General features: G+C 56.0%; 1 protein-coding gene across 2 annotated transcripts in view; it reads right to left on the bottom strand.

Annotated features, from left to right (window-relative positions):
• Positions 1-27750, bottom strand: part of LHPP (phospholysine phosphohistidine inorganic pyrophosphate phosphatase) — a 135130-nt gene that overhangs the window by 65546 nt on the left and 41834 nt on the right. Inside the window, exon 6 of one of the 2 annotated variants that reach the window (NM_001243608.1) lies at positions 17546-17637. The exons of the other annotated variant lie outside the window; for it this stretch is intronic. Within the exon in view, the coding sequence (NP_001230537.1) occupies positions 17546-17637 (92 nt within the window). The remainder of the gene's footprint in view (positions 1-17545; positions 17638-27750) is intronic. 2 annotated transcript variants of the gene reach the window in all.

Here is a 27750-nt window from a genome sequence, read left to right as displayed (position 1 = left end):
ATTACATTTATAGTTGTACGATCATCACAACCCAATTTTATAGCATTTCCATCCCAAACAAGGCTCCTCAAGCCTTTAAAGTAGCAGAATTTCCACCCCCAGCCCAGTGGAATTTGCTAGAAGCCCTGCTACAGACAAGAGAGCTGCTCGGGCTGAATTAGGGCAGGGTCTGGAAGCCCCCTGCTCCCCCTAATTCCCTGGAGGGCCAGAGCAGAGCGGGGGCTTAGGCTCTGGCCTGAGGACAGACCCCGAGCCAGCATCCTTTTCCCCTGGGCTCCAAGCTCCTCCGGCAGCTGAGCAGCTCCCCTCAGCACCGGCCCCCCGCCCAGGAGCATGGCCCCCTGGGGGCTAATGAGATATAACACTCCCCCGGACTAACCTCAAACGGCCCAGAAACAAACGGAGAGACAGTACTGGGGGTAACACTGCCTGCGGAAGAGGGTTCAGAGCACCTGCTGTGGAGCCAACTCCCAGGTTCCAAGACAGGCTCGCCTCTGCTCTGTGACCTTGGGCAAGTTACTCAACCTCTCTGAAATAATGTTAACTGTCTCACACGATTGTTTCGAGGGTGAATAAGTTAAGGCAACACGCCCCACTGGAGCAGGTCCTGTGTCTGTTGCTGTCACGATTAGTGTTTTCCCAACAGCCTTTAGGAAGGAGACATGTTACGACCCCCATCCACAGTGAGACAGCTGAGGCACAGAGAGGTTAAGTAACTAGCCCACAGCCACACAGCTGAGCACACTGTGGCAGCAGGTCCTAGAGCCTGTGCGCTTAACCACTAGGTGCCAAGGACCAAGATTCATGAGACAATACCCAGGTCCCGTGAAAGGCTTTAGGAGGAACTCTTTGCAAGTCCTGACTGCTACTTTATACAGCCCGGGCAGCGAGCTCTCCCCAGCCCCGTGTAAGCCCGACTACAGGGCCAGAAACCGTGAGAGATCCCAGGACAGGCACCAGAGAGGGACAGGGCTCATCATGGCCTCACCTGTCCCTGCCCAGCTCACCTGTGTCCCTTGCAGGATCTCACAGCATCCTGCAAGAGTAGGAGCTCCAGCTGTTTGTTACAGATGAGAATGGAGCACAGAGAGGTAAAGTGGCCCACGCCGGGTCACCCGTTGGCTAGGCGGTGGCTCAGTCATGTCATCCCTTGCCATAGACCCCAAAGCCCTGGCCCCTCCTCCAGTACCTCCGTCCTGTGCCAGGGCGGTCAGGCCAAGAGCCACCGGCCCAGGCCTCCTGCCCACGCTGCTGCAGCTTCGGACAAGCCGATGCTGCCCCCTCCCTGCCACGGGCTCTCTTTACAACCTCACATATGGGAGGTTCCCCAAAACGAAAGCAAGCAGCATGGTGCTGTGGTGGGGGAAGAAATCCGGGCAGATGCAGCACCTGAGCTCCCTGGTATTGGGAGAAAGATGGCGAGGCCAGGCTCCTAAGGGGGGACCTCCTGAGCCCACCCACCGCTGGGGCCTTGAAGGGATTCCTGCTGCAGCAAGGGCTCTGTTGCAGCAGGCCCGTCGTCTCAGGGCTCCCATCCCAGGCCCCCGTATCCTCAGCCCCATCTCCAAACTCTGTCATTCAGAGGCTGTAGCACGTCCGGTCCTATGAACACACGTGGTAGGACATCGACGGGGCAGGTACTGTCCCAGAACTGCCACCCCACCCCATGTCCCTCTTCCCCGACACTCTGCATCTCACGGACTCCTCCTTGGCTGCCCCCAAGTCCCCAGGACACACACTCTATGCCCAGCACTGGGCAGGGGACCCTCCAGGCCACATGGTCTCCCCACAAACCGCTAAGCACACGAAGGTGCCCGCAAAGCTGGGCTGCCCTGCAGGTGCCCTCTGGGTGGTAGGAGCAGGCAGCCCGGGCAAGGGCAGGATGCATCTCCTTGCACTGGATGGGGTGGGCATGGACAAGGAGCAGCTGCCCCTCCTCCCCACGCAGTAAGCCAGATAGAGCCAACTGGGCCCTATTTAAAGAAAAGTCCATTCTTCTTTTTCTTTTCTTGTCTTTTCGGCTGTGGCATGCAGAGGCTTTATGTGGGAACTCGGTTCCCAGATCAGGGACTGAATCTGGGCCTCAGTGGTGCAAGTGCCGAATCCTAACCACTAGGCCACCAGGGAACTCCCTAAAGAAAAGTCAACTTTTCTAATCAAGCATCTATCCTCTCAGAGCAGCTGGCTCCATGGCAACAAGATCATGAACCCCAGGGGAGGCTGGGAGCCCATCTGGGAGAATGTGTTTTGGAAATCCAAGGGGGGGGTATCTCTGGGGGGGGGATGTTCAAAGTGGTGCCCTGACCATCCGGATTCGTGATCCCTGTGATTCTACGCAGGAGCACGGACCTGGCCAAGCTTGCCCTCAGGAGGCCGGGCATGGGCGGGTCCGGCCAGCAGCCTCGGGCCCCGTGCGCTGTGCACGTGTGGTCCACAGACATGTCTCCTGCAATCATGTTGTCATTGAGCTCCTGTACCAGAGGTGCTGAGGATACCGAGAGAATGTTCCAGAACGTCTCCATTTTACAGATGAGAAAACTGAGGCTCAGAGCCAGGATTTGAGCCCTTGGTTCTTCTCCGTCTTTGGAGGCCAAGTTCTCCACAGTAGCACCAGCCCAGGTGACACTCCTACATCACCAGGCTAGGCTTTCATGGGGGCAAAGGGACAACATCAACAGACACGCTGGCAACCAGAACAAAAACCCTGACCAGCCGGTGGCCCCGGACAAGCCTCTCCTCCAGAAAACAAGACTTTCTTTGCTTATCCGTGAGGCTTGGATGAGAACCATACACGTGAAAACAGACTAGCAAACCAGAGGTCTTCTGGCCCCCCCAATGCCCACGACCATTGTCATTCAGTTTAAAAGACCAGAGCATCCACCAGGAGCAAGCGAAGCGTTGTGGGGACAACAAAATGGGCAAAGATCCCATCCTTCCACGCCACGAGCAGAGACAGAGAGAGCAGGGAGACGGAGCTGCCAGCTAGGTGTGGGCTTTTCCTGCCTGGTGGGAAGGCAGCCCGTGTCCTGGTCGGTGGGACGGGGGAGGCGGGGAGTCCCACGCAGGAGAGCCGTGGGCAGGTGGGGGGGGCACAGAGCAGCAGGGCCGGAGACTGGCTACATGCAGGGGGACCGAGTGATTAGGTAAATAGAGAGGGAATCGCGAAAGCAGGCTGCTGCCTGCTGGAGGACAAAGACCCAAACCTGCAAAGGCACAGGCTCTGTGAGCCATGCGATGCGGGACTGGAATCGAGGCATCAGTGTAAACTCATGGTTTTCTGTGGGTAACAGAGTGGAATAAAGACATATATGGATGGGAGCTCCCTGGTGGCTCAGCAGGTTAAGGACCTAGTGTTGACACTGCTCTTCCTCAGGTCACTACTGTCGTATGGGTTTGATCCCTGGCCCAGGAACTTCCACCTGCCATGGATGCAGCCACAAAGAATGGATGGACGTGTGAATTACATGTGAACATACATGCACATTGCCTACCTCTGTCCATGGAGAGGGTCTGAGAGCAGGAACACCCAGAGGCAATACAAGAACCTCTAGGGCCCTGGTTTTCGATTCTAAATAGCACTTTCCACTCAAAGGAACTGGGGCTCCCTGGAGAAATGGCTGAGTCCGGGCTGAGGCAAAGACGGAACTTGGTGAGTTTGAAACACCTTCTGTGCCAGAAAGTAAGGAAGGGCTCAGGAATGGAGGAGGTGGGGAGGTGTCCCAAGGACACGGAGCCAGCTTGAAGAGGCTGCCACTGGCCACACGGGGGACCATTTGAGCATCAACAATTATGGATTGAATAGGAATCCATAAGTCCACCCCGATATACACAAATAAGTGGGGGGGGGAACGCTCTTCCGTACAGCAGAACACCGATAACAAATGTAAGAAGGAACGATGGAATTACTCGCAACGCTCTGGAATTATCAACTCAAGGAGCAGCCACAGATGTTAAAACCAGTGGGTGAAAGGAGGGTGAAGGACAGGACTTACGGTCTCAAGAGTATCTCCCCACACCCAGTCACTAACCACAAAGAGGAAAAAACCCATAACTTAAGTCTATGGCAGCCACCACCTCAATTAAACAATGTTACATCACCCCAATACTGGGGCGAATGGACACGGGACCCCTCTGAGAAGGTGCACTGAGACGCGCGCATGCAGCATCCTTCCTCAGACGTTCTGGCCCCAAATGCACATCAGGAGGAAGCATCAGACAAAAACGACCGTCCTACAGGATTAGTCTTCAAAACCTCAATGTCACAGTCAAGGCGAGACCTCGGAAGTGCCCTAGATCAGCGTCTAGAGATAGGACCTTGGAACTACTGGCCCCCAGACTGAATCCCAGTAGAGGAGTTAAGGGAATAACTGGTGAGGCTGGATAGGATCTGGCTCTGGGAGGAGGACACGAGGAATCTTTTCTGAAAATCTCAAAAACAGTTTGGAAATCAGCAGGCTATGAGACCTCTATGAAATGCTAGGTAATTCTCCCGGAGGTGAGCTGCGTTTGGGGAGGAACAGAAGCGGCCCTGGAGTGGGAGCCCACACGGACCCCAGCCTGACACAGGATCCCATTGACCTTGAGGCGCCCCCACTGCCAGCTCCCCACATAGAGCTGGGGGTCCCCTAAGGCCCTTCCAGGTGGGAAGCTCATGGGAATTCCAACATGGGGGAACCCCCCCCAAGACAGCAGGATTCACACCACCCGAGGAAAGGGTGTGGGGACAGGGACGGGAGGGGAGCTGGAGGGGCTGGAGGGCAGCCTGCTCAGTGGAGACTTGGTCTCCTGGGCGCACCCCTCTCCTGCACAGGAGCCGGATGGAAAAGGAAAAAGGCTGATGGGGTCCAGCTCCACCTGCCTGAAGGCCCGGGATCCCACTGGCAGGAAGGATTTGCTGCAGCTGCAGGAAACCCGGGGCCCAGCACCCCATCATCTGCACCCACCAGGGCTGGCAGAGGAGGGATAAGGTCCTGGGCTGCGGGCGGGGGAGGGGAGGCCAGGGAAGCCTGGTTCTCAGGGGCAGAAACCTCAGGGCAGAGAGGAGGGGAGGGTGTGTGGTGCGTGGGCGCGGGCGTGGGGGTGTGGGGATGTGTGAGCTGGTCCACGTGTGCAGGGAGGGGAGGGGCTGGCTGTGAGCATGCAGGAGTGTGCTGCGTGAGCAACAGGGCAGCCGGTGTGCGCCCACTGCACCTGGTGCCTGGCGGCCAGGCGCCCTCTAGCGGCCTATCTAAAAGCGGCGAGAGGAAGGAGGAAAGATGAGCAACAGGCCCTGGAGGATCTGGGAGGAGGCAGAGATGATGGACAGGAGATGGGACGATGAGGGACTCGGAGGGGTGGGTCTGGAGGAGGAAACAAAGCCCAGTGCGGGCTCCCCTGGGACCCTCCTCAGGGCACAGCTGGCCCCAGAGGCCGAACCCCTGCCCACCCCGCTCTGGTCTTCACCAGGCCCCTCCTCTGCCAGAGTCAGAGGCAGCCTCCAGGATGACAAGGGGCTTGGACTGGCCTCACAGGACACAGCGGGGCTGGCCTGGGCCTTGGGCAAAGGGAGCCCTGAGTCCGCCTTCTGACCCCCTCTGTCCAGGGAAGGCTGAACTCAGGCCCCTCTGCCCAGACACACCCTTACCCATCACCCCAGCCTGGGGTCTGCCATCTGCGGGGCCAGACACAAGAGCCCTGGGCGCCCATTCTGTGCTGGGCAGCTGGGACCCCCGCTCAGGGGTGGGTGTGTGTGTGTGTGTGTGGTGTGTGTGTGTGTGTGCGCGCGCACCAGGGTGCGGGACCTGGGTTGTGAGGAGGTCAGAGACTGCTGTGTGGGGCCCAGAGGGGCACTGATTTCAGTCACTAGAACCAGAGCCCATACCCTGGTCCTTTCTGCATGAACCACCCCAGAGGCGGCATGATGCCCGCAGCTGCACCCCTGCCCAGTTCGGGGAGGCAGAGGAGCTGGAGCGCCCAGAGTGGAAATTGCATTACGAGGAGGCCTGTGTCCAGTGACCCACCGACCTGGGTGTGAACCGGGAGCCGGGCTGGGCCCCAAGATTAGCACCGTGTGCAGGCTCAGGGGTGTCGGGCACGTAGGCTGGTTTGTTTTTAAACTATTAATGTTGCCCTTTCAGGAGGCCTTTCTTTTTAAGAATTCTGCAAGTTCACGAACCTATGGAGGGTGCAAACGTACTTAAAAAAATAACGCTTGTTCTGATAAGAGTGTTACACGGTCCTCGAGGGGCAAAGATATAACCGACGCCTCTGTAACAAGTGGATACTTCCTCTGCTGCTCACCTACCTGTACACCCGCATCTGGACCTGAGGCCGTACCGACTGGGCTCCAGCGCTGAGGCCAACAGCCCATGACCCAGAGGAGGAGGTCAGAGACTGGGAAGCCAGGCTTGAATGACAGGCCCAGCAGGAATAGCTGAGCACCAGGCTCCTGCCCGGCCTGGGCCAGTTTCCACATCTGCAGATAGAAGGCGGCAACACTGGCAACAGGGCTGTCCCGGGGACCAGAGGTACAGAAACGACCTGGCGTCCACAGGTGCCCGTTAAATGTCAGCAGACCCAGGACGGGGCTGAGGCTTTATTTAGCCCCGGCTTCTGGCGGCTGCTCTGCCGCCTGCAGCCTCTGCTGCCAGCCTGCCCAGGTCAACTCTAGTGACGAGGACTCGCCCCTCTCTAGGCAGCCCGTTCTATTCTGGGACGGCTCTGACACACCTTCGTAGGCAGCTTCCTCTGAGGTTAAATGAGGTTCCTTCCAGCACTTTCCAGAGAACAGAGACAGCCAGAGGGGTGTGAGCTGAAGGCCCTTGCCGAGGTCTCCAGCTGCCCCTCAGGAAAGGGCGGCACGGGGGCCGGGGCTTGCACCTCATGTCACCCACGCATGTAAAGGAAGCAGGACACTGGGGCAGCCACCCCGCCTCCCAGCAGGCGTGCACCAGAAAGAAGCCCACAAGGCCGACCAGCTGAGGAGACCCTCAGAGATTCTTTGGACCAACTCTGAGATAACGCAGTGCTCCTGCGGCACTGCTCACGAAAACATTAATTTACTAGCCCACTTGACTAAAAAGGCCGGAGGCTGGGACCAGCTGCAGGTAGAGCTATATCCAGGTGCTCAAACCACATAACTGGAAGTCTGTCTTTCTCTCCGTCTCTAGGCTCTGCTTTCCTGCTGGCCCGCTTCGCCCTCAGACAGGCTTTCCCCCTGGGATGACAGAGAGGGCCACTGGTACTTCTCAGCTTAAAGTTCACTGGCCATTTTCCTAGGGGCTCTGGAAAATCCCAGGCCAGCTCACTGACCCGGCTCAGATCACACACCCATCCCTATGGCCAGGAGCTCCACCTGCTCCAGACCAGCCACGCCTGAGTTCCGCAGCGGAACATGCGGTCCTGGGGCGGGCTGGGGTGGAAGAGGTGACCCAAAGGAACGCAGGGACCACACCGAGGGCAGGCACATGCCCACCAGCCCGTCCTGTGCACCCTGCCCTTCGGAAGGCCACAAACCCCGTACCTTCTAGGGCTTATCACCCCCAAGAGTCTGGCCTCCTTGGGGGCGACATCAGCCCCACTGGGAATGAACGGGCTAAACGAGGACCAGACACTGAAGGGCTGAGACCCTGACCCACAGGTGAGGGGCAGAGGAGGCAGCAGGGCCTGGCCTCGACCCCACCCCCACCTGTGCCTGAGGCAGTCAGCTTGCTGCCCCAGAGACCACTGGGTCTGGCGGGCAGATAGCCTGAGCCTGATGGGGACCCCATGAGGGACAGTCTTTTCCTTCCAAGAGGGCAGCCAGGCCCCGAGGAGAAGCTGTGATGGGAGGGACACGGGCGGGGAGGCTGAGCCAGGGCCGCGGAAGGAAGTGAGTGAGACAGGGGGCATGAAGGGCCACCCGCTCGGGGACCAGGTGCACAGAGACAGGTGAGCCGGTGGGAATGGGCTGCCGGGCCAGCTGGTGCTGGAAAGGGCCTGAGGCTCACTCTGGAAGGATCTGCTCGTGGGTTGGTCCGCTTGTCTCCTGCTGCCCTCTCTCCACTGGAAAGACCCGTCCTGGAGGGCAGGGACCCATCACTGTCCCTCATCCCCAGACAGTGCCTGGCACATACTAGGTGCTCAAGAAATACCTGGGGGGGAGGCGAGACAAAGAGGAGGTGGACTTGGGCCTCCTGCTGCTGGCAGTGGGACAGTGGGGGCACCCGTGGTGAGCAGAGCGCCCCAGAGGCAGCGAGGCCAGTGGGGAGGCTCGGGGAGTCCAGAACAACAGGGTGGGGGGTATCCCATCAGCTGGTCAAGCAGGGCCTGGGGTGCTGTCCCCAGGCCATCCCCCTGGGGGGGGCCAAGCCTAACCCTCCCCTGAGCATCCACACAGCTGCCATTCCCTGCCCCCCACCCCGCGCGCCCCCGCCAGACACAGGAGGTTTAGAGGTGAGCATCACGTCCAAGGTTACACGGCTGGCAAGGGGCGGAGCGACAGGACCTGACACCAGCTCCCGGAGGCTGGGCTCTCCCCCCCGCCACTGTTCCCCTCCCCTGTCCCTGGGACTCTGGCCACCCGGACAGGATGCTCTCCCTGACTCTCTGCTGCCCTGTCTCAGCACAGGGAAGGCAGAGAGCCGTCCCCCGACTCTAGGCTCAGGCGGGTCTGGCCACAGGGCACTAGCGTCCAGCCTGGGGATCTGGGAGAAGATGGGGGTGTGGCCTTGCTCCCGGCTGCCCCCCCACCCTGAAGACCGCGCTGGGGCTGGGAGCTCAGCCTGGGCCTGCCCACAGCACAGAGGAACCGCAGCACAAAGAAAACCAAATAGGGCACAGCACGGTGGTTAGAGCTAGGAACTGCATCCAGCCGTGTCTGCAAGGAGAGGGATCGGGGGCCAGGAGTCAGAGATGCCATCCACGGAGCAAAAGTGCTTGGTCTTCTCTGGGGTGTTGATAAACAGTAGCAACAATGAAAGCTCCGGGGAACGCCCCCCTGCCCTCCAGGTCCCCAGACCCAGCTGCCTGGAGCCAATGGCGCTGCAGCGAGAGGGTGTCTCCAGATCCCGGAGGGGCGTCCACAGCAGGCCGTCCTTGCAGGGCATCTAGAGAAGCCTGTGGCTAAGGCTGCGTCGCGGTTAGAGGCCACTCCGGGAGGGCGGCCAGGCTGATTCCTGCTGCGCCCTCGGTGTCCCCTTCCCTCTCTGGTCTGCTGCGGCCAGCAGGAGCTGCCCAGACCTGCCTGGTACCCCTCACCCCACACTGGAGGGGCAGAGAAGGCTTGGGTGTAGCCAACTCCAACTGCAGAGGCAGCAAAGATGCAACTTCTGGGGCTGCCACCTGTCACCTCCCCCAGCCAGGCTCTTGGGCGGGGTCAGGTGACTTCAGAGCCAGGCCCTGCTCAAATCACAGCCCATCCTCACGAGGCCCCTCTCCTCGGGCAGTGCTGAGTGTGGAGTGTGGTGGGGGCAACAAGGGGAGAGGGGCCTGTGAGGTCCTGAGAGCCCCATAGGGGCACCCCCTTCCTTGGGAGACCAGCGCCAGCTCGGAGCTCCAGCGGGCTTGGCTAACTGGGGTGCAGCAGGTTGTGAGAGGGCTCAGGATATAGGCCTTGGAGTCAGGCAGAGCTGGATTCAAATCCTGACTCCCACACTGGTGGGCTGTGTGGCCTTTCACAGGTGAATCTACCTCTCTGAGCTTCCATTGCCACATCTATAAGGTGGGATGAGAGGGGCAGCCTCCAGGGAGTTGAGGTTCGGATGGGCTGAAGTAAGATGAATGGGAGCACCAGCCTGGGAGCACTGGCACCGGCTCTGGTGGGGAGATGCCCCCTGGAAGGCCCCGCCCTGTTCCTCCATCCACCTCACCAGCTCCTGGCAGAGAGGGCGCCGTGACCCTGGCCCCCTTCACGGGTGTCACACAGGTGAGAAGAGCCAATGTGAGGGGCAGGCCCAGAGCACACACCTTCCAACGTTTGTTGAGGGACTGCTAGATGGTCGGGCTGGGCTCAATGGGACGGAGGCCCTACTAAGCCCTTCTCCACCCCAACCCACTACCCGGAGCTTTCGAGGACACCCTCCCCCACCAGGTTACCTGCAGGTTCCCAGGAGGCCAACCCTTTGGGGCAGGAGGCCACTAACAGGGACCTTAATTGGGGACCCTGGCCTTGGGGCCTCTCTCTGCAGCCGCCTCCACCCGGGACCCCCATCCTCAGCCCGGAGGCCCTGGCTCTCAGTGGGCTGCTTTCCCCGAGGCGGGCACAGAGCCCAGCGGAACTGTCTGCAGCTTGAAAACCTTTTCTTTTGCCCTGGGCACGAAGCAGCTGTGGTCAGGGACCACGAAGGGTCATACAGGTCAAGTACCAGAAGGCGCTGCTGTTCCTAGTTCTGCTCCCAACGACCAGCCAATCAGGGGGCAGGGGAAGCAGAGTGCAGAGAAGTGAACTCGACCGGAGCCAAGCAGCCGATGAGTGGGGATGCCACCCTGACCCGCCACTGACCCCACCACACAGGCCCCCTCCCTCTCCAGCACCCTCCCACCCAAGGCCCCTGGGGTCCCTCCTTAGTCCTCACAGGGCCCGGGATCTTTGGAGACTGAAGTGCTGGGTGCGGGCAGTGCCCCCGAGCCCCTAGGACTAGGAACTGGGAGGAACACAGGCCTCCCTCCCAGAACAGCCACATGGTGACGAGGGCGGGAGCCAGTGGGGCTCACCCACCATGATGGGGCAGAAATTGGCACAGCCGATTTGGAAACGTCCGGCATTATCTGGGAAAGCCAACCCTGTGTGTCCCCCACAACCCAGCAACTCCACCTGCAAGCAGATCCCCCGCCCCGAGGGACTCGCGCCTGGTGCCAAGTGTGCCATGGCCCTGGCAGTGCTGTGGAGAAAGGCCACGCCAGGACCCCTGCCCAGTGCCTCCTCCACGGGAGGGGCAGGGAGAGGTATGTCCACATCACAGAGCACGGAGGACGCCCGGCCACCAGGACGAAGGAGCCACAGGTAGGCGACACATGCGGCGACTCCAGTTAAAGGTCAGCACAGGAAGAGCGGACTCCGCTGTCCAGGGAGCAGGCCCACGTGGGAGAACCACAAAGAAAACCAAGAGGCGACCGGGACCAGGGTGGCCTGGCTCCCTTCTGCAAGAACAGGGTCTCCTAGGGAGGTGACAACGTCCCAGAGCTGGTGCTGGCTTCACGATTCTACAAAACATATACTCTCATTTTAGTCACGTCACAGTTTTTTTACCTTTTTTTTTTTTTTTAGGGCCACACCTGCGGCATATGGAGGTTCCCAGGCTACACCAAAGCCACAGCAACATGGGATCCGAGCTGCGTCTGCAACCTACACCACAGCTCATGGCAAGGCCGGATCCTTAACCACCTGAGTGAGGCCAGGAATCGAACCTGCAACCTCATGGTACCTAGTCGGATTCGTTAACCACTGAGCCACAACGGGAACTCCACTTCCCAGTTTTTTTAAATGGCAAATTTTATGTTCTATCTATTTCACCACAATAAAGATTTGGGGGGAAATGTTTGTAATAAAATGGACAGAAAGGAGGTTAGTGGTCTCCCGGGGCCGGGAAGGACGAAGGGGTTTGGGACGATGGCTGAAGGTACAGAACGGTCGCGCTGGCCGTGCGAATCTGTGAATATTTGAAAAACTCGGCACGGTGTGGCACAGGAATGGTTTCTCTATAAAGTGGTTATTACTAAAAACACAAAAGGCAGCCTTCAGGCTCCAGCCCAGGTGTGCCCCTCCCCCCCGTGTGACCCCAGAGGAGCCGAGTGGCCTCTCAAAGCCCAGGGGTGCTCACTGACGTTCCACGGGCCATTTCCCGGAAGGTTTGTTCTGGTAGCCGGGACTGGAGCTGAGGGACCCAAGGGAGAGCCCCCACCCAGCATCAACCTGTGCCCCCAGCCGGCCAGGGCTGAACGCAGCCAGGCACTAGCTGGTGGTTCTGTGCTTGGCCTACAGCCCCACCTGAAGCTTCTGAAGCCTCCTCCCCGGCCCGAGGCTTGGGGAGTGTTCATCCGGGAGGGCAGGGGGTGCTCATGGGGCACACACGACGATGCGCCACGATGGGTCACGGGGACGGACGGCTCCTGACTCTTGGGTCTGCCCATCCGGCCACCACCCGCATCCCCGGACTCCAAGAATATCCAGTGACACCTGCAGCTGCTGAAAAACGAACGCCCAGTTCAACCTCTTCCCTCCGGTATCACCTCAAACACTAGAAGGAAAATCTGTTTCGCTCCCAAGAGAAAAATCAGAGCCTCCTCTTAAGGGAAATGAAGCCAGTGGCTGCAGCGTCCCAGGAGACATGGTCAAGGGCGCACTCTGGCAGCGCTGTCTCGGGAGGGCAGCTGAGTCGGGCTCTGGGAGGTTCCACTCTGGCCTCTGGCCCCACCCTCAAGTCCTCTGCCTCCCACATCCTCCCGCCTTGTGTGAAGAGGCCGGGACCTCAGATCTGCTGGCCACCCCCCTGCTGGGAGGGACGCGCCCAAGGGCACCCCAGCCCCAGCCGAGCTTCGGTGCAGGTGGAGACCCAACCTCGGCCCAGGGACATCCAGAATCCGGGCCCAGGAGTCCAAAAGGGCAAACTGTGTCAAGAAGGTTCTGGGCTCATAAAACATCTTCCAGCCATGAGTACAAAACAAATAAGAGAACACCCAAAGCAGGCTTCGCGGGGCCGGTTTATTTACATAGCATGACTGGTGTGGGCCTTTCAGGAGTGACCCCTGACCCTGTGCCTGAGAGCCAAGTGCCAGCCGTGCTGGGCAGTGTGGCAGGGGGAACAGAGTGACGGGGAAAGTGTTCAGGGTGTCCTTGCTCCACTTCCGGGAGGCGGGGTGGGGTGGGAACACAAGGAGGTATGAAGGGCCAGGGAGGTGTGCTGACAGCTGCCGCCTCCACTGGGGACAGACAGGGCCTCCCGCTCCTGGGAAGAATGCCCCCTGCCTGAATTTGCCAGAAGAAGGGTACACAGGGCCAGGCCTCAGCCCCCACAGAAGATGGAGAGAAGAAGGGGGGTTACGGTGCCTGGGGGTGGGAAGCATATACCCCCACCTGGCACTCAGCCACGGAGCCCTGCCTATGCCCCGAAGCCAGGCTGGGAGCCAGACTGCCACGGCCTCTCAGAATTTTTTTTTTCTTTTTAGGGCTGCACCTGTAGCTTAAGGAAGTTTCCCAGGCTAGGAGTGGAATCAGAGCTGCAGCTGCTGGCCTCCACCACAGCCACAGCAACTCGAGATCCAAGCCTACACCACAGCTCATGGCAAAGCCGGATCCTTAACCCACTGAGCAAGGTCAGCGATGGAACCCTCATCCTCATGGGTCTTGGTTGGGTTTGTTTCGCTGTGCCACGGCGGGAACTCCCCTGCCCCTAAGAATCCGGCCACAAGGGCTGGATGTTCCCAGGAGGAGACAGTGGCAAAAGCATCCAGCTGGGGAAGGAGCAGCCAGGCTCCGGCCCAGCCTCTGGCAAACCCCGCCAGGGGGCCCCAGGCAAGGCTCCAGCCGACTCAACTGGAAAGGCCTCTAGTCCGGGGGATGGGGGGTGGGGGCTGGGGGGAGCGAGCACTCTCTAGGTCTCCAGGACTTACTGGGACCAGGAAGACTGGCCATCAATGGTCACAGGGCTCCCGTGGAGTTGGGATGGGATTCCGAGGCGTCTGGAGCAGCAGTGGCCTCCTGGCTTCAGGCTGGAAGGTCCTGCCAGCAGGCTCAGTGCGTCACACATGCCAGAAAGGGCAGGTGGGAGGAACGCCCCAAAGGCCTCCACCTGCCAGCCAGGTGAGAGCCACACCCGCTGGCCTGGACTTCCAAGCAGAGCAAGGAATGAAAAGAAAGCTTTGTGTGGCTCTGTCCACAGCGGGCCTGCGGGGCCGGGCCGTGTCTGCAAGTGTCTGCCCGAGAGCCTCTCTGGCTCCAAAGGCCGGGGTTGCTGGAAGGGATCCAGCCCCTTCCTGCGAGGGGCCTGAGCCTTCCTGGTGGTCCTGGCGGGCAGGCCTGTGAAGCCCTCCTTCCCAAGCTCAGCCCCCGCCCCCCGCCCAGGGACCTCTCCCTACTATGACAATTGACCTTTTCCTCTGTGGGCCCTTGTGCAATAAAAGCAGGAGGAAGTGAGGGGAATGGAGGCACAGAAGGACACAGGGGGCCTCACAGCCATGGGCAAGTTCAAATCCCAACCCCAGCCATGCTGTGGCCTCAGACACACAATCTCGCATGTGTGTGTATACGCGCGTGCGTGTGCGTATGCTAGGAAGTGCTGGCCTGAGGGGCCTCGTGCAATGTTGGGGGGGAGGGCCCACATCGTCCCCTCCCACCTCCCGCTCTTTCCAGGGCCAGAGACAGGCAGCTCCCAAGTTGAGACTGGCACTTGGCTTGGCCTCCCCGTCCCGCCCTTGGCCTCGAGCCAGTGGAGAAGCCACGTGGCCAGATGGGAGTGCCAAGCTCCCTCACAGATCGGCTCGCTGCCACCTGTGCCCTGTGACAAGGCCAGCCTCCACCCACCTTGCTCCCCCAACTCAGTCAAGGGTAGAGAGACCAAGGCCACCAACAGAGGACAGGGTGCACAGGGCCTTCCAGTGCCCTGCTGACCCAGCCGGGGCCCTCGGCTCCTGCGAGGCCACTGGGAGCCACTCGGAGGAGAGACCCAGCAGGCGGGAGGCCACAGACCCTGCCCCTGCTCGGCTCGCGTCCGGTGCAGATACACGGGCCATGACGACCTTCAAACCCAAGGTCGCTGGCTCAGAAGGGGCCAGAGGGGTGGAGAGCTCCAGGGTCAGGCAGGGCAGCCCGAGAAAAAGGCGCTGGGTGCTGCCCGGGGGGCTGGAGGCAAGGACGCTGGCCTCCTCACACGGGTGCCAAAGTACCAAGGCCGTTCACTGGCCCCAACCCGGCGACATCTGCAGAGAGCACCGTGCAAAGTACCGAGAGTGCCATCTGCAGGGAGAAGGAGGTGGTGCAGGGGCCCCGCGGTCTGTCCACCAGAAATGCCCTAAGCCCTGATGCCAGCGCAGAGGCAAGTGAGAACTTTCTAGGAGTCACATGAACAAAAAGAAGAAGCAGCAGGTGGAGTTAACAGAAGACATCAGGACGGCAACATGTTAACTGGTATAAAACATCACCGATGAGCGTCTCACGTTGTTTCCCACTTAGTCTTTGGATGCTGATATGTACGAGCCCTTTTAGTCCATCTCGACTTGGACCAGCCGTGTTTCAAGTGTGCCCCTGCCACCTGCAGCTCATGGCTACCGCAGCAGACGGCACAGCTCTGGGGAGTGGCCAACGGCAGAGAGGGCATCTGCCTGTCTTGATGCGCACAGAGCCTGGCCTCCTGCCCCGCCTCGTGGCCTCCGGACCTGGTGGCTCCATTGCCACCCACCTGCACTGAGGCTCCTCCCCCCCCCCCACCTGCCAACAAGGGCAGAGTTATATCCTCATAAGGAACAAATCGGAAGGTCTGAAATGTTAAGTACCTCCAAGAAAAGACATCTTACGGCATCCTCGCCACTCAGGGCCAGGTGTGGCTGCCCCTGGAAGCCAGGTGACGTCGCCAATGGCACCAGCATCACCTCACCTTTGCTGAGGGCTCACTGGGCGCCACGCAGTCAACAGCACTTACCTGCAGCATCTTCTTAGGAATTTATAGTTATGAAGAACAGGTGGGGTTAGTAGATGCAAACTATGACATTCAGACTGGATAAGCAATGAGATCCTCCTGTGCAGCACAGGGAACTCTATCTAGTCTCTTGGGATAGAACGTGATAGAAGATAATAAGAAAAAACTGTGTGTATATACACACACACACACACATGCACATATCTGTATAACCGGGTCACTCTGCTGTACACCAGAATTTGACAGGACACTGTGAATCAACTACAATAAAAAATAAAATAAAATAAAATAATGAAGAACGGTCATGGCGAGATGCCACCAAACATGATCGTTCAGGAAAACGGCAGGTTGTGAAATATCATAACCTCGGTTTTGTAAAAGGAAGAAACCAAAATATTAGCCATCTGCTACCTACACAGAAAAGGCAGTCTAGAAGGTTTTGGCCAAATGTCGATGGGGTTTCTCTCTCAGGGAGACGGGACGATGGGGAGCTCGGCAAAGCACCAGGCCTGGTGGTGTGAGGTGGGGCACGGCCGCCCACACGCCCACCTGCCCATTGGTGGGCTTCCTGTGTGTGCGGACTTCTTCAGTGACCCAGCGACCTGGGGGCACACTTGGGGCCCGGGGCAAGGTTAGGAGCTCCTCAGTTGACAGGCGTGTGGCTTAAGCCAGGCTCAAAGACGGGACTGAGGCTGGATTTAATCAAGACAGACCCGTTATTTTTCCTAAGAAACCCGGAGAAGCCCAGTGCAAAACACTTCAAGGTTCTCGCTCTGCCCTCCTCTGAGCCACACCTGGGCTCATGGGTCCAAGGCGCTCCCCGGGCCGGGCAGCACATGCCACACAGCATCCACCGCAGGGCACCAACACCACTGCTCAGCGACTTCCAGGGAAGTGGGACTGGGGGCCTCGGGGCTCCAGGCTGGCCTCTGGGAAAGGACGTTTACGGGGTTTCAAGAGGGGTCTCCCTCACGCCCGTAGGCCTGACAAAGCCAAGGCAACCCTCTTTGAGGACCTGAGGAAGAAAGGAGTCCGTACTTCAGGTGTGCCAGGGGCTGCAAGGGGGCCTCTGCTCCCTGGGAGGTCCAGGAGGTGATGGAGGGGACTTCCTGGCCCCCGACCCCCTGCTCACCTTGTGTCCATGCACTGCCCCAAACCCAAAGGCCCCTTGGATCTCTCAGAGGAGACGAGCCTCAGAATGAGGGTCGGGCCCTCTAATCTGTTCCTCGGAGCCCGTTCAAAGCAGATCCCTCGGACCTGGTGTAATCCACCCGCCCCCACGAGCAAACACCCCTGGTAATCATGTTTCAACCAAGTCTCTCCAGCATCCGCAAACCTACTCGCTCTGAATGGCTGCCATCAAAACCATCAAGAACAAGGCAAGACAACACTCTGGTGTCTGAGACGCTCTCAATGGCTGAGTGAACCAGACCCTGACCCCACAGGGCACCTCCATATGCCGCAAGTGACCTGGGTGAGGCCAGGGTGACTTCAGACCCAGCAAAGCTGAACACACGGAGGTGGAGGTCCAGCCCTGTCGACTCCTGGTGAGAGACGCGTGCAGGGGAGGAAAAGGAGTGGGGAGGCGACCAGAGGGGCCCAGCGCCCAGGAGCTGGAACCTCCATGCACAGCCAAGCATCCGCTGCATTGCCGGGAGAAGCGCGCGGTCTCCGTGGGCAGCGGGCTCCACGCCAGCCAGAGCCTTCAACTCGTCTCCGGCCCACGCCCTATTCCGATCCGTTTTGACACTCAGACCCCGTGTGGAAAGCTGCTCTACCTGCCACTCTCTGCTACAAAAGCATCCAGGCCAGTCCATAGAGGAGAGTCACCAAAAAATCATCAGATGCCCACACTTTCCCTTTTACTCTGGAGAAGGAAACCGAACGAGAACCTGGTCACCCCCGGAGTCCCCGGAGGCGGGCGGGCAGATGGAGCCGGCCTCCCGGGGGGCACTCACCTGAACTTCCCCGTCCGCACCTGCAGCGCTCTGATGCCACACCGCTGGGCACCGCCAACGTCGCCCACGATGTCATCCCCGATCATGACGGCCTGTCGAGCAGCGAAAGGCACTCAGAAGTGGTGTCAGGGCAGTTTTAGTCCTGCGCGCCTTCATCTTTTTTTGACATAATAAACCTCTCGATTTGATGTTTACAAGCACCAGTCATACAAATGAAACAAGGTAACACTGTTATCGTATTGATTAAAAGTCAGCCCACCTCGAATAACATATCTCCCACTGCCCGCCATGGGCCGCAGCTCTGCACGGTGCATAATCGGACAGTTTAAAATCACTCGGCAGGTATGAAAGTGACAGGGGCCAAAGGACACACTGGGAGACTGCTGCCGTCTCACCTCTACCCAAACACACGCTGGCTCTCGCCCTCAGCTAGATACCCTGCCACCGCATTATTTTGCTGACTATAGGCTCTGTGAAAACAAAGTAAATTTCTGGCAAATCTCTGCAGCCCAGTTGAGGAGGTTTTGCCTTCAATAGTAAAGATACTACCTATAAAAAGCAAAATAACATGCAAACAAAAAGACATCACATACACACACACACACACTAAATGCTCACAGCCTGGGTATCATTTCAAAAAGCAGCCTCCCCAGAGTTTCTCTTATGGCTTAGTGGTAACGAACTAGTATCCACGAGGATGCGGGTTCAATCCCTGGCTCCACTCAGTGCATTAAGGATCCGGTGTTGCCGTGAGCTGTGGTGTAGGTCACAAATGTGACTCGGATCTGACGTTGCTATGACCGTGGCATAGGCCAGCAGCTATAGCTCCAATTCGACCCCTAGCCTGGGAATGTCTATATGCTGCAGGTGCAGCCCAGGAAAAGACAGGGAAAAAAAAAAAAAAAGCAACCTCCCCAACACAAAACAATAGAAAACCAGACAAACCAAATGGAGTATCAGTTGTCAAGATACTGAACACCAAGGAATAAAGGATGATTCCTGAGACACAGGAAACCAACCACCTGGGTCCTGCCAACGTTCCCAGCTAAGTGCCTGCAGAGTTTCCAGGACGTGAGCACAGGTTGGGGGAAGCCAGGAGGAGCCCAGCAGACTCCCTGAATTGAGGGGATGGAGCTAAGGGCAGGGAGACCAAGATGGCGTAGCTGAGAAGAGGGCTACCTGGAGAACAGAGGAGATCCACAGAGGGCCCCCCAAAGGATGCGGTCGGTGCTGGCTAGCCTGCTGATGAGCACAGGTGAGTGAGGAAACCACCTAAGGCAAAGGCACGACTCACATCAAAAAATTAAAACAGTGCCGGGACCTCACGCTGGCATTGGGAACAGTGCCAGCCAGACTGGGAAAATCTCATCATTCACAGGACACTGGGTGGCATTCTCAGAAGCATCTTATCTCAGCAGTGAGGAATAATTAGCCTTAGCCTGAACTCTGCTCCAGTGCTGCCTCCCACATCTTAAAAGCAAGATCTGGAAGGATCTAACTGTTTCCAAGCAATTTAACTGCATCCCAGAACAAAGCACAAAAATATTTATGGGCATATAAAAACATCCAGCACTGGAGTTCCTGTCGCAGCACAGTGGAAACGAATCCAACTGGGAACCATGAGGTTGCGGGTTTGATCCCTGGCCTTGCTCTTCAGTGGGTTAAGGATCTGGCATTGCCCTGAGCTGTGCTGTAGGTCGCAGACGTGGCTTGGATCTGGCATTGCTGTGGCTGTGGCATAGGCTGGCAGCTACAGCTCAGATTAGACCCCTAGCCTGGGAACCTCGATATGCTGCGGGTGCGGCCCTAAAAAGACAAAAAGACACACACACACAAAATATATATATATATTATATATATATATATATATATATATAATATATATATATCCAGCACTCACAATGGCAAAAAGCACAACATCTAGCATCCAATTAAAAAAAAAAAAGATCAGGAATTCCCATCGTGGTGCAGTGGTTAATGAATCCAACCAGGAACCATGAGGTTGCGGGTTCGGTCCCTGCCCTTGCTCAGTGGGTTAACGATCCGGCGTTGCCGTGAGCCGTGGTGTAGGTTGCAGACGTGGCTCGGATCCCACGTTGCTGTGGCTCTGGTGTAGGCTGGAAGCTACAGCTCCGATTAGACCCCTAGCCTGGGAACCTCCATATGCTGTGGGAGCAGCCCAAGAAATGGCAAAAAAAAAAAAAAGATCAGGCAAGCAAAGATGACAAATACCACATGCAATGATGAGAAAAATCAATCAAACTGACCTGCAACTGACACCGATGTGAGAATGAGCAGACAAGGGCATTAAACCAATTATTGTAACAGTTCTACATCTTCCCAAAGTTAAGCAGAGACAGGGAAGATAAAAGAAAAGGTCCAAATCAAGCTTCTAGAGATGAAAACTATAATGACTGGAGTGAAACACACACACACACACACACACACACACACACACACACACACACACACACCATTGGATGAGATTAAAGCCAGATTAGACAATGCAAAAGAAAAGATTAATGAACTTGAAGACATAGCAATAGAAACTATCCAAGATGAAACACAAGGAGAATAAAATTTTTTAAAAAATGAACAGAGAAACAAAACTTCAAAGGGCCTAGTATTATAAGTGGAATCCTGAATGCAAGATAAGAGAGGAGTCGACAGGAACAATATTTGAGGAAATAATGGCTGAAAATCTTCCAAACTCAACAAAAACGATAAATCCATGGCTCCAAGATCCCAATCAACATCAAGCACAAGAAATATGAAAAAAACCACATCAAAGCACAACACAATCAAATTGCTCAAAGCCAGTGACCAGGAGAAAATCTTAAAAACAGCTAGAAGAAAAAAAAAAAAAAGGCATGTACAGAGAAACAAAGATAAGACTTAAGATTTCTTGTTGAAAACAATGCTTATGAGAAAACAGTGGAACACCATCCTTGCAGAGGGCCGTCTAAAGTACTAAAAAGGGGTGATTGTTTACCTAGAATTTTATACACAGCAAAATTCTCTTTCAAAAGCAAAGGTGAAATAAAGACATTTCCAGATATCCGAAGCTAAAAGACTTCATCACCTACAGAGCCACACACAGGAAATGTAAAAGAAAGTCCTTGAGGCAGAAGGAAAATGGTAGCAACTAGCAATATGGATCTAGCAAGGACACAAAGGGTGTCCACGGGCACATGGTGACCTCTCTGCCCACTCACCTCCTCCCTTCTCCGGCTGGCCAACTCCAAACAGTCTTTCGGGACTCAGCTCAGGGGACCACCACCTTTCAACCCCCCGCTGGGTTCTGGGGCGCTCTGTGAGTACCCCTTGCATGGCACATGCCCCCGCACCGCAACAGTCACTTCACTTATCGCACGCCTCCAGAAACGTGTGGGCCCTTTGAGGGCAGGCTCACCCTGATCCTGGGGCTCGCTGCTGATCCATACACGTCTGCTCATGAGTCAGGGTCTGAAATCAGCCATGGCTGTCTACGTCTAGAAACACTTAGGAGGCCCAGCCAAGAGAACCCCGCAAGGGTTACCAACGAAGAGTGGGGGTGGGTGGCACAGGCGACACTCATGCTGTTGAAACTAATCATCAGTGGATGTCCTTGTGACATCTCAACATCTATTATTCATGTCACTGTTTACACTGACTCGTATTCTTTCCATAAATAAACGTATTTTCAAAGAAAAAAAGAGCAGCCTCCCTCACTCAACTACCACACTGATTAAAAGCTTCAAAATCTTTTCAGGAAATGATTCTGATACTGGGGGGAAAGTGTGACCCCTCAGATGCCAACGCATTCCAGACACACTCCTGAGTCCAGCTAGAAATGCCCAGGGTCAGAGGTCGGACAGGCCTTGGAGACGGGGTCCCATGGCGGGTGAGTGTCCCCATGTTGATGGGAAGAGAAACTCTGAAACTGACAGTTACTCCACAGGTTTGCTCTGGCATTCAGATGCTGGGCAGGACCAACCAATGGACACATACAGAAACCAAAACCAAGAAAACCCAAAATGATGACCATGAAGCAGTCACCAACCAGGGCACTCTTCCCCTTCAATCTGGACTCTGTCTGAGGACAGGCGTCCAGATGAAATCTGCTTCCATCCTGGCCGGGGCGAGGGGGGGGAGCGGGCAGTGAAAATAGAGGCTGGTCCTGTGTGGCCAGCAGAATGGACAGATTGAGCTCAGGCCTCAGATGGGGCCAGAGCAACTAGGCCCGAATCCCAGCTCTGCTATTCGCTAGCTCTGTGATCCAATCCATTCCAATCCGCAAAATTGGTATAACTGGCGTGATGCTGAAATGAAATCATGTAAGTTAAGCAACAAGGACAGTGTCTGTATATAATGTTATCTACACCTTTTTGCTGTTGTTGTTGTTTTTAGAGCCGTGCCCACAGCATATGGAACTTTCCAGGCTAGGGGTCAAATTGAAGCTACAGCTGCTTGACCCGCACCACAGCCAGAGCAATGCGGGATCCGAGCCACATCCTCCACCACAGCTCACAGTAACACTGGATCCTTAACCCACTGAGCGAGGCCAGGGGTCAAACCTGCATCCTCATGGATACTAGTCAGGTTCTTAACTCACTGAGCCACAACAGGAACTCCCTATCTATACATGTTTAAAAGGAAAAAAACAGGAGTTCCTGTCATGGCTCAGCAGAAACGAATCTCACTAGTATCCATGAGGACGCACGTTCGATCCTAGGCCTTGCTCAATGGGTTAAGGATACTGTATTGCCATGAGCTGTGGTGTAGGCTGCAGACATGGCTCAGATCCGGTGTTTCTGTGGCTATGGTGTAGGTTGGCAGCTGTAGCTCTGATTTGACCCCTAGCCTGGGAACCTCTGTATGCTGTTGGTGCACCCTAAAAAGACAAAAAATAAAATAAAATTTTTAACAAAGGGAAAAAAATATTACAAAATGTTTTGTTGAGGAAACTCCTAACCTAACTCTGCTGGAGACCGTCCACGGCCTTTACACCCGGCGCTCCGGTGCCCCAGTGCCTCTGCATCAGGCCGGGCAGTGAGGACACAGTGAGTCAGAAACACAGTCCCCACCCCCGTGAAGCTCCCAGTGAAGGCGGAAGACAGATAATTTCACAAACACGGCCAGGGCCTGTGATAAAGCACAGGGAGGAAAAGTGCTGGAGGCTGAGGCCTGATCTCATGGGGTTGGTGGTGGCCAGGGAGGGCTTCCTAGAGGAGGTGTGGCTATGAGCTTGGTCCTGAAGGGAAAGAGAGGTAAGGGGGGTTAGGAGAAGGAGTGAGAGACTTCCCAGGAGAAGCCACCACCTATGTGCCAACTACCATCGCCAGCACTCAGCTGGGGAGGCCACGCGTCGAATTCCCAGAAGCACAGGCCAATTAGCCTGCAGCAAGTGTTCTTGGAAACAGCTCCTGAACAGGCCTTCATTCCTCATCAAATGAGGAGGAATCAGGAGGAGCTTATGGACAAGGACAAAAACTGAGCTGGCACACCCCAGACGCTGGGAAGGTAGTTTCAGGTAAACACAGGGCTTTTCTAACCACCAGCATGGGGCTCCCTCAGAGGAACCAGGCCCCTGGGAGTTCCCGTCATGGCTCAGGGGTTAAGGAACCCGACTAGGATCCATGAGGATGCAAGTTTGATCCATGGCCTTGCTCAGTGGGTTAAGGATCCTGCGTGGCTGTGGCTGTGGTGTAAGCCGGCAGCCGTGGCTCCGATTTGACCCCTAGCCTGGGAACTTACATATGCTGTGGATGCAGCGCTGAAAAGACAAAAGACAAAAGATGACAAAAAAAAAAAAAAAGAGGGACCAGGCCCCTGCTGTGTCATCACATTCTAGTTGAGGCCAGAGGGGCCTCCATCCTAGACACTGGGAAAGCTTCGGGGGCCGGGCCGATGGCCGAGAATTCTGCCAATTGGTAGTCGCCTCACCACCTGCCCGCCCACAGAAACACGAGGTACCTGAAATAAACTGCGTTTCTTCCCAGTGAATATTCTAAACTGCATACTTGTCACTCATTTTCTCTGATCTTTCCTCCACTTAAACCCATGTTCCCCAAAGTGTGTCACGCATGCTGGTGACATATTATTTGATGTTCAGTATAACAAAGACATACATTTTAATGTAATCCTATTTTCAGAGTGATCTACTTATGGTGAGTGATTCTGATTTTCCATTTATGGTCGTGATCAAAAGTTCCTTTTAAAATACATTTAAGTTGATAAAATGGGTCAATTTAAAGAAACATTAAGTAACAATAGCACCAGCGGCTAGTATCCAGATATGGTAAAATTGAAATATTTCTTTTTCTAGAATGAGTAATGCTGGAGAAAACACAGCCAAATCCAAATGGATTTAATTTTGTGTCTACAAGCTCCCACGCAGCTGTGTGGAAATCACCCATCACCCAAAGAAGAAACAGCCAGTGGCAACATACGTTCCCTGCGCTGGGACCAGCCACAGAGACCGCTGCATGCACACGTGAGCCTAAGGGTACCTGCGCGAGCCAGGGTCACCTGGGCAACCACACAGCTCATCGGGGAGGACAGGGCTGGGGCAGGCGGGCACCTGCTTAGGCGACCGGGCTGGCCACAAGCCCCAACATGAGATGCTAGTTTTTCTCAAATTCTCGTAGCACTGTTAGGTCAGCCTCTGAGCATCCACAGCATTCCAGCTTAGGACCCCGTCCACGGCTGTCAGAGGCTCTGGGGGCCATCCTTCCAGAAGGTTCCTTGGACATGAACTGGGTCTTCCGATTATTAAATGTCATGCCTGGCATCGTCCAGGCTCTGGAGAAAAGAAGATTCTGTGCATGCAGACGACTGCCAGCCGCAAGTCTCCCCAAGGTAGTAGAAGCTCATCCCCACTCAGAACAGGGACTCCCCAGTCTTCCTGGGCAAGGACATTTGTCGATAGGGCCCGTGGAGCAGGAACCAGAGAAATCTGGGCCCTTGGAGGAAGAACACGGTGGAGCAGCAGCTGTGGTTCTGCATGATAAACCGACAGCCAAGCCCAGGCAGAGCCCAGGGCCGTGAGACAGAGGGGAGGGTTCAGGGACGCCGTGGGTGTGCAGCCGCCCTGCGCAGCGATGCCTGTCTGGGCCAGCTTGTGGGCTCCGCATACCAAAACGCGCTCGGCCCCTGGGGACTTCACGGATTTACTATCGGTGAAGGGCAATAATCACGCAAGGAGGAGCAATTATTGCCAAATCATTTAGGATTTAAAAAATCATTGGCAAGAAGATAGAGGTCGAGAGGTGCGCTGTCGGGGGAAATAAAAAACCCCACCTGTCAGGCCTGGGTTGCACTGCCTTTCTGACGGCGATTCGCTTATGGGAAGACAGAGTCACAGTGCAAGAGGCCACGGAACAGAGACCTGAGGGCCAGAGGCGGCCCCAGAGCCCGTTCGGCAGGTTTTCTGGTTTGGGTTCAAAAACCAGACTCATCCACTCTTCTTAAATACTGGTCCACTGGCCGTGATCTCCGCTTCTCCATCCTCGGCGCCTGGGGGAAAAGCTCATTCTAGCAAGTGGCGATGTCCAGAACACAAACTTCCAAGGCCAAAGAGTTTTCCCAAGAAAGCCCACGCTGCACAAGGTGTCTAGCCATCCTCCAGCTCTGCCAGGAGAAGCGCTTCTCCCTCCGAGAGGGTAGGGGGTTCCCATCGTGGTGTGGCAAACAAATCTGACCAGTATCCATAAGGATGAGGGTTCCATCCCTGGCCTCGCTCAGTGGGTTAAGGATCCGGCATTGCCGTAAGCTGCAGTGTAGTTCTCAGATATGACTTGGATACTGCGTTGCTGTGGCTGTGGTGTAGGCCAGCAGTTGCAGGTCCAATTCAACCCCTAGCCTGGGAACCTCCATATGCCGTGGGTATGGTCCCCCAAAAAGAAAGAAAAAAAAAAAAAAACCCTGAGAGCCAGGGAGGATAATGATGGGGCAACGTCCACATTTATACCCAGCTGCCTGTGGACAAACCTCCAAACCTCACCCCCGTTATTTTTTATTTTTATTTTTTTAATTTTATGGCCGGCCCCAAGGCATATGGAAGTTCACAGGCCAAGGACTAGCTGCCACTGCAGCAACGCCAGATTCTTAAACCCACTGCGCCCAGACGGGGATTGAACCGGAACCGCTGCAGTGACCCGAGCCGCTGCAATTGGATTCTTAACCCACTGGGCCTGTCAACACACTGTTCTAGAGGACTCACTCGCACCACCCAGGACCTTGCCTCACTGTATTTTCTGTATTCTGCCAACAAGATATATTTTAATATTTTCCAAAACAGAAAATGACATTGTGCTACTAAATAGGCCTTTTCAAACCTAAGCATTCTGGTATGTCGCTGGACCCTCCTTGAGAACTGGGGTACAGCAAGGGCTGGAGGGGGCTGGGTCCCCGCCTCTCTCCCCACCAGCTTCGCTCCCAGACTTTCCAGTGACTGTTCCCCAGGGTCCTGGTCCTCAACTGGGGGCCATCTTTCCACTCCCCTGGGACATTTGGCAGCATCTGGTGACATCTGTGATTTCACAACTCGGGGAAGAGGGGATACCCCCCCCACTATTTGACTTGGCCCCAAAATGTCAACGGTGCCAAAACTGAGAGATCCTGCCTTAACCTTCAGCCTGTGTGCCTACGCAGGGGGCTGGAGGAGGGGCTTCGTGAAGGAAAGGCGTGCGGGCAGTTCCGGGGGGGTGGGTGGAGGGAGCACACAGGTTGCTCAAAGCATTCAAGGCCCTTCCTCTCCAAGCCTCGGGTCCTCATCTGTGAAATGGGCGCCCCCGGCTTCCAGGCCACCCCACACTGGCTTCTGGTGCTGACCGAACGCTCTGGTCTCAAGAGGCCCCATTTCCATTAAAGCGGCACAATTTGCAACTGATGGAACATCTTACAATGCTGGAAAACGGCCAAAATCTTTGCATCATGAGGGTTTTAGCAGGAAGGTATAAGACCACGCATTAATTCAGAAGCCTTAAACCACGAGAATCAGGTATTCCTAGAAGTACTCTTTACCATATGTTATTCTTTGCCATATTATTGAATCCTAGAAAGGTTCTGGTCCCCTCTAAGAGGTCTGCATCTCCAATCTGTTAGAGTAACACCAGCAATCTGTTATACCTGGGCTACTGAGGAAAGGTTAAAATGAAAATTGGATTGGGGGAGTTACAGCCATTCTGGGTGCAGGCGGAAAACTCCTCAGCAGCAACCACCAAGTGTGGGTCTGGGAAGAAGCAGTTAGCAAGGGACATGACTGGTGATAACTTTATTGATTACGGCGGCCTGAAAAAATGTAAGATTTGCCGCAGCCTGGCACTTCAGCGCAAGATAGCTCCTCACAGGCATTTTTCATTAAAAATAGAGAAGCAGGAACGGAGAATTCTTGCCTGGTGAATATGACCCGGCTCATTCAAAAAGGCAGCTTTAAAATGTCTCTACCTCCTGAGGCTCAATCAACATTAATAAACAGCTTAGGAAAAGCGTGGGGTCGGGGGGACGGGTTAAGAACACGGCACTGCCACTCCACTGTCTGTCAAGGGGGGGGGACAGACCTGACATCTGAAGGCAGAAGTGAGAATGATAACGCGGGAGGTGAATAAGATTCAGCTGTGCCACATGTGCTCAGAGCCACCGGAGTCCCTGGCTATCCAGGGCCACAGACGCTGGCGACGCCTGGACAGCACAGTGACCCCAAGCTCAGCAGACACCACACCCTGCGAGGGGCTCCAAATCCCAACCCTCCCCACCAGCCCCCACAGCCCCACATCTGCCAAATGAGAAGCCCGGTCACCCTGATCCCCAAACGAGCCTTGGCTCTGCTTTAGAGGGTGAGGAAAGCAGTTTCTTGTTTAGAATGTAAACGATGCCTGAAAAATGCCAAACAAACACAGGGTGGCCGGGGGAGGGAGTTAGCTAAGGTCAACTATGCAAAGATAACCAAAGATAACATCTTTTTTTTTTTTTTTGTCTTTTCTAGGGCTGCCCCCACGGCATATGGAGGTTCCCAGGCTAGGGGTCTAATCGGAGCTGTAGCCACCAGCCTACACCAGAGCCACAGCAACACCAGATCCTAGCCGAGCCGCGTCGGCGACCTACACCACAGCTCACGGCAACGCCAGATCCTTCACCCACTGAGCGAGGCCAGGGATCAAACCCGCAACCTCATGGTTCCTAGTCGGATTTGTTAACCACTGTGCCACGACAGGAACTCCCAA

The sequence above is a fragment of the Sus scrofa genome, chromosome 14 (assembly GCF_000003025.6).
Source record: "Sus scrofa isolate TJ Tabasco breed Duroc chromosome 14, Sscrofa11.1, whole genome shotgun sequence".
In the NCBI taxonomy this organism is placed as follows: domain Eukaryota; kingdom Metazoa; phylum Chordata; class Mammalia; order Artiodactyla; family Suidae; genus Sus; species Sus scrofa.
The sequence above is the reverse complement of the archived record's forward strand: the minus strand, read 5'-3'. Positions and strand labels throughout refer to the sequence as shown.